The sequence below is a fragment of the Octopus bimaculoides genome, chromosome 2 (assembly GCF_001194135.2).
Source record: "Octopus bimaculoides isolate UCB-OBI-ISO-001 chromosome 2, ASM119413v2, whole genome shotgun sequence".
NCBI lineage: Eukaryota > Metazoa > Mollusca > Cephalopoda > Octopoda > Octopodidae > Octopus > Octopus bimaculoides.
In genome coordinates, this window is record NC_068982.1 from 32,680,372 (window position 1) to 32,692,307 (window position 11,936).

The 11,936-nt window shown below is 39.6% G+C and overlaps 1 protein-coding gene across 2 annotated transcripts in view; it reads right to left on the bottom strand.

Moving 5' to 3' along the window:
* LOC106871710 (A disintegrin and metalloproteinase with thrombospondin motifs 7) overlaps positions 1–11,633 on the bottom strand; it is a 345,599-nt gene extending 333,966 nt beyond the window's left edge. Inside the window, exon 1 of one of the 2 annotated variants that reach the window (XM_052976057.1) lies at positions 10,331–11,633. In XM_052976057.1, the coding sequence (XP_052832017.1) occupies positions 10,331–10,595 (265 nt within the window). In that variant the 5' untranslated portion in view covers positions 10,596–11,633. The remainder of the gene's footprint in view (positions 1–10,330) is intronic. The other variant, XM_052976060.1, reaches the window with a different exon arrangement.
* Positions 11,634–11,936: the final 303 nt, after the last annotated feature.

Genomic DNA, 11,936 nt, shown 5'->3' on the forward strand with positions numbered 1-11,936 from the left:
CATGCATGTGTGTGTGTGTGTGTGTGTGTGCGTGCGTACGTACGTGTGTGTGCGTGCGTGTGTGTGCGTGCGCGCGCGCCAGTGTTTCAATGCGTGTAAGTGGGTGTTCGAAGAAGTAAGAATGAAATATGTACAGAAGAATGTGTGTGTGTGTGTGTGTGTGTGTGTGTGTGTGTGTGTGTGCGTGTGTGTGTGTGCAAACTTTGCATTAGCTAACATGTGTATATGTATAGATTTGTATGCATACATACATACATACATTTCCTCAGCCATACATATGCATGTGCTTTACCTGATATGCGACTGTGTGAACATGTGTATGTGTCTACAAGGATGTGCTGGAATGCATGTGTGTATTTGTGTGTATGTGTGTGCATGTGTGAATGAATATGTGTACAGGTATGTACGTGTACGTATATATAATGCATTTATGTACCGTGTATATGCAGAACTGAATGCATAAGGAATAGTTAGAAAGGTAGAGAGATAGAAAGAGCGGCACATATCATCGTGGATGATATCACACGTTATTTACGCACCGACGGATCTGCTTAACGACCTATCGCCTATCTTTAACTGTTTTTATACATTCACCTGCATCCATCTAATGATACACTGATCCATCTATCAATCAATCAAAGTATTCCTCCAAGGGATTCGGCGAAATCAGCGACAGTAATGTTGTTACATTATCCTCCTCCCCCTCATCTCTCTCTTCGCTCATTTATTTACTCTCAAAGATCCAATCCCAGTTTGTGCAAACAACAACAACAACGTGAACACACAACCTGTAAAACTGTCATCTCTTTGCCCCCACCAACTGCATGGAACTTTTTGCTTCCGCCCAACCTACTACATATAACTGCCTATTCTCCCTCAAATTACACAATTCCTGCCTTTTAAAACGTGAAATGACACGGACATACATACATACAAACATACATACATACATACATACATTTCCTCAGCCAGACATATGCACACATCCACATATATAAATGAAATGCGTGAACCCACATGCATAAGAATGCCGTACAAACACTTATCCACTGTACAAATACAAGTTATCCATGAACACAAATATGCAATCAAGTGTGTACATACACATATCAACCAGTTCAGATAACCACAAAACTCCAAAACATGTCATCAGTGAAACAAAAGAGCCTTCGTTAGTAACCCCGAAATTTAAAAAGAAAAAACATTAAATAAATTCTGAAGAACATATACATACATGCATACATACATACATACATGCATACATACATACATGCATACATACATACATACATACACATACGTATGTGAGTGTGTATATGTGTGTGTGTGTGTGTGTGTGTGTGTGTGTGTTTGTGCGCGCGCATATATATATATGTATCTTAATTTTTTTTATCTCCAGTTATTGGACAGCGGCCATACTGAGGTATCGCCTTGAAAGCTTTAGTCGGACAAATTGACCCAATACATACTTTTTCTTTTAAAGCTGGTACTTGTGTTATTGCCGAACTGCTAGATACGGGGACATAAACAAACCAACACCAGTTGACAAGCAGTGGTGAGGAAGGAACACAGACACAAAGACAGAGAAACATACACACATATATCTTTTATCTTTTACTTGTTTCAGTCATGGGACTACGGCCATGTTAGTGCACCGCCTTGAAGAATTTTGGTCGAATGAATTGACCCCCTGTACATTTTTTAAAACCTGCTACTTATTCTATCGATCTCTTTTGTCGATGCTAATAACAGGGAGGTAAACACACCAACACTTGTTGTCAAGCGGTGGGGAGGGGACAAACACAAACACACACACATGTACGACGGGCTTCTTTCAGTTTCCGTCTACCAAATCCCCCGAAAAGCTTTAGTCGGCCCGCGGTTATATCGATTTCAAATTTTGGCAAAAGGCTAGCAATCTCAGAAGAGGAGACAAAACGATTGCAGCAACTCCAGTACGCAACTGGTACTTAATTTATCGAACCCGAAAAGATGAAAGGCAAAGTCGATCTCGGCGGTATTTGAACTCAGAACGTAAAGACGGACAAAATGCCGCTAGTCATTTTACCCGGCATGCTAACGTTTCTTATTTCTTTATTACCCACAAGGGGCTAAACATAGAGGGGACAGACAAAGGGATTAAGTCGATTACATCGACCCCAGTGCGTAACTGGTACTTAATTTATCGACCCCGAAAGGATGAAATGCAAAGTCGACCTCGACGGAATTTGAACTCAGAACGTAACAGTAGACGAAATACCGCTAAGCATTGCGCCCGGCGTGCTAACGATTCTGCCAGCTCGCCGCCTTACACATATGCTATCTTCATAACTTTCATACATATGGATACCGCTAATTAACTTCATCATCCAACTGAATTTTGGATTTTGGCAACAGTGGTTTGTAGTTTACTTTTTATATAGCGAGTACCGTCTCGAGTCCTAGTGAAGGCTCGTGGCCTTGTAGTTAGACTGTTGCACTCACGATCGCTAGATCGTGTGTTCGATTCCCTGACTGGGCGGTACGTTGTGTTCTTGAGCAAAACACTTCATTTCACGCTGTTCCAGTCCTCCTTTCGGTCAGAGTGGGGGATGTTAGCCTGCTCGCCTAGCCAGCAGGTGGCGTCATTCAAAGGCTAAAACAATACAAAGCACACTGTGACCAGCTATCTGAAAACCTGGTCAGTCACGTGATCATGAGTCCTAGGACTCATACACCTGGTTGCCTGGTTCCCGTGGTGTATTAGTGACCGAGATCAATATTGCCACTGAACCGAGATGTTGCAAATCTGTGGCAAGGTTATTCAATTACTGCAGAGAGGCTTGGAATGATGTGAAATGAAGTGTTTTGCTCAAGAATACAAAACAGAATACATCGCATTGCGAATCGAAACCCCGATGTTGTGAACGTGAGAACAACACCCTAACCACTAAGCAAGACGCCTTCACTTTCGTATGTGTGTGTCCGTGTGTGTGTGTGTGTGTGTGTGGTGTATATGTGGGTGTGTTTGTGTAAGATGTCAACATTTTCGTTGTGTTACTTTATCGTTATGTAAATAATCGAGACAGCAAAGTAAAACACAGAAGTCTCCAGAGTGTGTGTGCGCGCGCGTGCGTGTGTGCGTGTGTGCATGCGTGCGTGCGCGCGCATGCATGTGTGTGTGCGCGCGCGCGCGCGTGCATTTGTGTGTGTGCACGCGTGTGTCTGCGCGCGCGCATATGTGTGTGTGTGTGGTGTATGTGTGTAACTGTATTCATACATTAGTATTTGTATGCTTGATGAGGTACCTGTAAATGCAGGTCCGAGTGTGGAAGCATGCATTCATGTATGTGTGTGCATACCTTCATAGGTATATCTACATGCGTGTTTAGTGTCTATATATATGCACGTATGTGCTTGTGTGTTTATGTATGTGCGTATATATATATATGCACATTAATACGTGTGTGTGTCTCTCTCTGTGTGTATATGTGTATGTGTATGCATTTGTGCTTACGTATGGAGAGTGGTGCACTTGGCTGCTGCGGAACTTTGCGTAAAACAAAATAAAAGAACTAAAGAGTATGTCCTTCGTGATGTTGTTGTTATTGTTGCCGTCGTTTAGTATCCAAGAAACAGAAGACACTGTTATAGAGGAGCTTGGAACTAGCGAGATCCAAAGGGCAGTGACTATTGATATTGGGAAGCACGGGTGGAACAAGATCAGAATACTAAATGTCACCGTTTAGTGGGACATGGGGGTAGCGAGACCCGAAGGACAGTGTTCCCTGATCCGATCACCAGCGAGATCCGAAGGACAATGTTCCCTGATCCGATCACCAGCGAGATCCGAAGGACAGTGTTCCCTGATCCGATCAGCAGCGAGATCCGAAGGACAGTGTTCACTGATCCGATCACCAGCGAGATCCGAAGAACAGTGTCCACTGATCCGATCACCAGCGAGATCCGAAGGACAGTGTTCACTGAACCGATCACCAGCGAGATCCGAAGGACAGTGTCCACTGATCCTATCACCAGCGAGATCCGAAGGACAGTGTCCACTGATCCGATCACCAGCGAGATCCGAACAGCAGAAGCCACTGCTGCTGTAGAAGCAAGAAATCAGTGAACCCGAACGCAGAGGTCATTCTACCCGAGGTAAGAAAAGCAGAGAAAGAAGGCAGCATGTCTATGGTACAGAAGTTGTATTGGTTTCTATCGGTAAACAACTTCATCCCAATCAGTCGAATGAGTGGACATTTTCGAGAAAGGTATAAATGTCACAGCGCCCTCGCTCAAAATCTCACACTTCATACTCCAACTTGTTTTCCAAAAAAAAAATCCTGTATTTTTAAGGGCGTAGGTTTATAAGCACAATATTGAATATAAGTGTGGTAAGTGTGAAAAAAACTGAAAAGGTAAAAGAAAGGCTGAGGGACGGAAAGCGTGGGGAAAGGATAGAAACAATCATATACAGTTGGAGAAATAATTCAGCAAACATACACATAAATATCTGCACAGAGAAATAAAAGGAAAGAGAGAGAAAGCGCGAGTGAATGTCATGAGTATATGTACACGCGCGCGCGCATGCACACGCACACGCCACATCTAGACTTGGCGACAAAGGAAATTACTCAATGCATGTAGTAGAGTTTGTTTGTATGTATGTATGTATGTATGTATCGCACACATACATGAATGCATGCCTGCACACTCGGACCTGCATTTACAGGTGCCTCATCAAGCATACAAATACAAATGTATGAACACAGTTACACACATACATACACACATATGTATGTATGTATGTATATATTTGTGTGTGTGTCAATGTATGCGTATGTGCCTGGGTGTCCATGGGGTGTACATGTCACACACACATACACCTATGCACACACATATATAAGAGAGAAAGAGAAAATGAAGGAGGCAAGGAAAATGCAGAAATAAAATAGATAAGAGACGAAACATAAAAGAAAACAAGATCGAATGAATGAATGTCAAAACGTCTGAGATGATATTTTCGTTAATATGCTATAGTCAGAAGAAGAAGTTAGTGCCCATTACCTATCATAGGACCCCGATAGTTGGTGAGAAAAGAGAGGTGGGAAGCAGAAAAGTATCATCAAATCCCCCCAAAACTGGCCTCGATATTCTGCTAGAGTCCTAAAGTACCAAGAGATGGTGTTAAATCAGATGTCCGATTGAGTACCGTATTTCCTGGCATACACGTCGAATGTTTCAGATCAAAATTTACAGGTAAAAAATAAAGGTAGGTTGACTTATACACCAAGACGAGTTTGGAAGAGCAAACATTCCTTGAGAAATGCAGGAGAATTTGAAAAAATAATGACAATGTCTGAATGTTTATACTACATGTTTGCAGTATATACTACGTAAGATACGGTATACCATCCATGTAAGCCATAGCGTGATTTGAACTCAAGCGTCGGAATCAATATAGCAAAGCACCTGGTCCAATGTTCTTACAGCCCTGCCTATCTATCACCCTAGTTTGTAACTACTCTATCGACCTCGAAAGGATGAAAGGCAAAGTTGACCTTGGTACGATTTGAGCTCAGAGCGCAGAGAATCAGAACAAATATCGTGAGGCATTTTATTTGACGTGATAACGACTTTGCTAATGTCAGAATTTATTTTAATAGAGGTTATGAGCAATGTTTTGGTCCATCAACATCATCTTTACAGATTAGACTGCTTTTGCTTCATATTTACATATTTGAAATAAGCGCGGCCCGTTGATTGGCAGAATCGTTAAAATGACGAATAGAAAGCCGTATTTGTATTTAGTGATAGTCCTCTTTACGTTCAGAGTTCATATCCTGCAGTTAAACTTTGCCTTTTAGGATCGACAAAATAAAAATTGCCAGTGAATTACTGGAAACGATATAATCGATTATTCCATAAACACACACACACACACACACATATACACAAATTATGCCAATGTTTGCCAACAAAATTTATAGCTGCAATTAGGTTTCGATCGTCATTAACTGTCTTGTTTCTGGATGTGTATTTAGTAAATTTCTACATAGACTGAATTAAGAAAAAGAAAAAAAAAAAAAACAGAAGAAAAAGAAGAAAAAAATTTATTTTACGTAAGTAGAACCCTTACCCACTCAACCGCCTAAAAAAAAAAAGTTTCAGTACTAAAAAAAGTAGAATTTAATAGATGAACAATGTTCCGACATGCATTTCATTCGGTACTTTAAACTTCATCACTGCATGTCGGTGTGTATGGGACTTCAACTATCAGTGTGTATGGGGCTTTAACTGTCGGTGTAAATGGGACCTGAGGATCAATGGATGTGTAGATCGAACCTACGTGTCATACATAGATCTGCCAACTCGATCAAAGTAGACCAATAGTTATACCAGAACAATAAAAGCAGCAATAAGGATTAATAAGGACTTTACTTAGGTATAAATGATAGAAACATCTTCGTGATCACCCGATCTGCTAGAAACAGAAGTTAAGTGCATTTGAAAATCTCAACCCTAGTGTCATACTAAGTGAACAACAGATTCAGTAATGTGGTTGTATATAAACAACAACTATTAGAGACCAAAGTTGTAAGGAAAGGGTGGTAGGTAAAGTACATAACGAAGATTTACCCATCACCGGTTCTGTGAGTACCTTTACATGGTTGTTACTGAGGATGCTTTTATGTGGTTGCTCAGCCTGCTAGAAATAACAACCATTTTTTTATACCCCTGCTCGCCAACCCCTGCTCCAGAAAATCAAATTATTGATGTTTCACCTAAGCGTGGATCCACGAATTTATAAAAAAAGTTGTAATCATTTTCAAGGTATGACTCGTATCATCTATCAGTCCCAAAAGTATGAAATCCAAATTCTTTATAGGCAGAACTTCAACTTAGGGCGTTAAGAATTGAAACAAGTCTTTTTGTTGTTTTTTTTTTAACATCTACCTTCATATGCTGTTCTCGGTTAGCGTCAGGAACGATGAAAGACATACATTTTCCGATAATTGCAAAACTTTTGAGTGACATTGTCCTATCGTCATATCTTTGAAAGCAAAACGGCGAGCTGGCAGAATCGTTAGCACGCCGGGCGAAACGCTTAGTGGTATTTCGTCTGTCTTTACGTTCTGAATCCAAATTCCGCCGAGGTCGACTTTGCCTTTCATCTTTTCTGGGTCGATAAATTAAGTACCAGTTAAATACTGGGGTCGATGTAATCGACTGGTCCCCTCCCACCAAATTTCAGGCCTTGTGAAAGGATTATATCTTTGAAACACATGGAGGTCACAACGCCTCACAGTCATACTGTCACTGTTGTGGCATATACCCTCCTCTGCCCTTAAAGTGCAAACAGCACTAAGAATTCGGATATGAGATTCTAGGCCATAATCTCTTGCTCGAAGAAACCGACCCCGGAAGGATGAAAGGTAACCTTAACCACGCAAAGAACCGTAACTAAATATAGGCAGGTATTCATATTAATAATAATAATAATGCTTTCTATTACAGGCATAAGGCCTGGAATTTTGGGGAAGAGTGTCAGTCGATTACATCGACCCCTGGTCAACTGGTACTTATTTCATCGATTCTCGAAAGGATAAAAGTCAAGTCGACCTCGGCGGGGTTTGAACCCAGAGCGTAAAGAACCGGGTGAAGAGATGCTTAGCATTTTGTCTGACGTGCTAACGATTGTGCCAACCCACTGCTTTAATGGTAGTAATAATAATGAATATTTCAAGGCCAGCAATTTTAGGAGAAGCGAGAAGTCGATTCTATCGCCCCAGTATTTGACTGAGTCTTTGTCTTATCGGCCCTTGAAAGGATAAAAGGCAAAGTTGACATTCGGATGAAAAAGCCATAAGTACCAGTTTTTAAAAACAGTGTTTCTAACAGAAGCGCATGGCTAAAAATAAAGGGAAGGGACAGTTAGGCGATTAAATCGTTCTCTGTTTTTGATTAGATGAAGAAAGAAGTTGACCTTAGAACGTAAAGGACCGAAATTTCCAATCCGCTGCATTTACAGGTGTTTTACAGGTTTCTATCACTACATTGCCGTGATGAAGATGATGATTATGATGAGGACGACGACAATAACGACGATGACAACGATGATGATGACAACAACGACGATGATGATTGCAATCATCATCGATTGATTGATTGATTGATTGGTTGGTTGATTTCCAACAGTTGTGCACGTCCACAAATTACGTAAATGAAATCCAGTACTAGAATGCTGCTAATTTCATTTAGTCTGAAGCTAAGTCGAAAAGTAAAGTCGATGCCGGTGGTTTCTGAACTCAGAACATGAAGTGCAGCAACTAAATTCGGCAAAACATTATGTTCGTCGCTCTAAAATTTTTGCATTATATTACTCCGACAAAGTCCCAAGGCATCGCAATTTGTGGAAGGAGTAAAGTTGATTATATTAACCTCAATATTTCACAGATCATTTATTTTATCGACGTTTGAAGGCTAAAAGTTGATCCAGGCCGAATTCGAACTCAGAATGTGAAGAGCTGTAACTAACTACCGCAAAATACTCTGTCAGTCGACCAAACAATCCTTGTATCAAGTTTAATAATTGCTTTTTACCAAGATACAAGGCCAACAGTTTCGAAGAATGGAGGAGTTAGCTGATAATATCGAATCCAGTGCTTGACTGATATTTTATTTTATCGGCCCTGAAAAGTTGAAAGGCAAAGAAACCCTGGCGGCATTTCAACTCAGAAAGTAAACGGCTGTCACTAAATACTGCAAGGCAGTTTTCGGCGCTCAACCGATTCTATGAGTAGATAAGACTAATGATAATGATATTGTTTCTAATTTAGGCACAAGGCCAGAAATTTTAATCGATTAATCGATACTATCGACTTTAGTATTTCACTGGTACTGTATTTTATCTGCTCCAAAAGAATGAAAGGAAAATTTGACATCAGTGGGGTTAACTTAACCTTTCATTCCTCTGGGAGCAATTAATGATAATAATATTGATTTCAAATTTTTGCGCAAGACCAGCAATTTCGGGAGGGGATATAAGTCGATCACATCGACCCCAGTGCTCAAATAGCACTTATTTTATGACCCCGAAAGGATGAAAGGCAAAGTCGACCTCGACGGAATTTGAACTCAGACCATTAAGACTCGGAATAAACAAATATCACGTTCTAACGATTCTGCCAATACGTTTAATAATCCTTTCTACAATAGGTACAAGGCCTGAAATTTGGGGGGGGGGGGTAGGAACAAGTCGATTGCATCGACCCCATTGCTCGCCTGCTATTTATTTGAACTCAGAACGTAAAGACTGCCCGGCATGCAAACGATTCTGCTAGCTCGCCGCCTTAACCCAATAAGTTTAATAATAACTGTTCTAATTTAGGTTCAAGTTTTGAGAGGAGATACTTAACAGATACTATCCACCCTAAAACTTGACGGGTATCTGTTATCGACTCCGGAAGGATGAAAGGCAAAGTTGGTCACTGTGGTATATAAACAGAACGTAAAGAGCAGGAAGAAATAACCCTAAACGTTTTATCTGACATTAATGATTCTCCTAACCCACCACCCTAAAAGGATTCTAACATAGGCACAAAGTCAGAAGTTTGGGAAAGGAGGGGAACAATCGATTGTATCGACCTCAGTTGTTGATAGGTACTTTATTTTATCGACCCCGAAAGGACTGAAAAAGGCAAAGTTAACATTGTCAGGATTTGAATTCCTCAGAATTGAAAGAACGGGTACCAAAACTGCAAGGCCGAACGCTAATGATTCCGCCAATAAGATTAATATTAGAAGCAGAAGTTCGATTAATAACATAATCAATATATAAAAAAATAAATTCTAATTTAAGCACAAAGCCAGCAGTTTTGAGGGGAGAAGAATAGAAGATTAAAACGACTCCTGATTGGTTCTTTAATTTATTGACCTCGAAAGAACAACGAAAGGCAAGGTTGACCTCGGTAGTATTGGAACCCAGAACGTAAAGAGCCGAAACAAATACCACAAATTAATTTTCTCAGCGCTCTAACGGTTCTACTTAAATGCTTCTGATTAAGGCAAAAAGCCAGAAATTTTAAGGGGCGAAGTAAGTGGTGGTTAATCGATACCCTCAACCGCACTTCTTGACCGGCACTTTATTTTATCGACCCCGGCGGAATGAAAGGCAAAGTAGTCCTAGGTAGGATTTGAACACACAACAAACATAAAGCGCCGGAACAAATGCAAAATGACATTTTATCGGAGATGCTAACGATTCTACCAAAAATATTTATAATCGTATCACATGCTAAATAAATAAATAAAGCAACTGATAAATAATGCAAAGAAACGTGGGACATACCTTGTCGTGTATCCGGCAAATTGTAATCACGTAAAACAGCTGAGTGTACCGTAGTTATTACAAAAAGAATATGTAGAAGCCGTTGCCGCAAAGTTAGCGACATGTCGTTTGTTTGTTTGTTTATAATAATAACAAGAGATAGAGAGAAAGAGAGAAGGAAACAGGCAAGTTTACAGTTAGTTTTAGCTATGTTTGGAAGAGTTGGAATGCTTACATGTAATAATAAAGTAGTTATAACATAACGAAGATGATAATGATACAACATTCATTGGGAGATATTTAAACTGTAAAGACAAACATGGACATGCTGATACAAAAAAAAATTAAATATATAAAGATATATATATATATATATATATGTATATATATCACATCGTTGATTTTTTTTTTTTTTTTAGGGTTTTTTAACAAAAAGAAAAAACATCAGAATGATAACGACGGGACGAATGATAACAGTAACAGCATCTATAGATGTTGTGAAGAGAATATATATATGTATATACTATATATATATATATATATATAATATATATATATGTGTGTGCACACGAATATATATATATATAAATAAATAACAGCGTCTTCGTCGTGGAAGTGATGGTGGTAGTAGTAGCCCGTCGTCTAACAACTAACTTACCACTAACTACCACTACTACTACTGGAACAACAACAGCAACAACAATCACATGAATAACATCAGTAGTAGCAATAACAATAGTGGAACTTGGTGGCGGTTGAAGTAGTAGTAGTAGTAGTAGTAGTAGTAGTAGTAGTAGTGGTAAAAACAACAACAAATATAAAAAAAAACTTATAAATTGAAGGGGACGGCGGGTGATGATTACGATGACGAGGTTGATGCTGCTGTTGCTGCTGCTGCTACAACTGCTGCTGCTGCTGCTGCTGCTGCTATTGATAATGGTGATGATAATGTGTTTTGTAATGTAATAATAGTGAGAATGGTATCGGTGACGGCGATGATGATGATAATGATGATGACGACGACGACGACGACGATGACTATGGTGTTGATGATGATGTTGATGATGATAATGATGATGATGATGATGATGATGATGATGATGATGATGATGATAACAATGCTAGTGACATTAGTGAAGCTGACAAAGCCGGTTACGTGTGACGCTTGATGAAGTTTATACCAGTAGTGGAAAGTGTATTGGTGTGAGAAGATAAGTGATCATGATGATGACGATGGCGGCGGCGGCGGAGGCCGTGGTGGTGGAGGTGGTGGCGTTGATATGATAGTTATGACAATGGCGATAAAGCAACGTGGATCACACACACACACACACATATATATATATATATATTAAATATTTCTTCAGATCTGCTACTACCTACCTTCACAAAAGTTTTAAAAAAAAAAAAGAGACAGGGAAAAATAAAGAAAAAAAGGAAATGTCCCACCTATTTCAAAAATCTATGGAAATATTTTTTAAAAAAACCCCAAAACATTTCATTTAAATTTTTCCACAATTTAATTCTTTTTCATGTTTTATTCTAAGTTGAAAAAAGTCGCAAAGACTGAAACCGGTGCTAAAATGTTCTTCATGATAAAATTATTTTTGCATTTTCTACCTTGTCC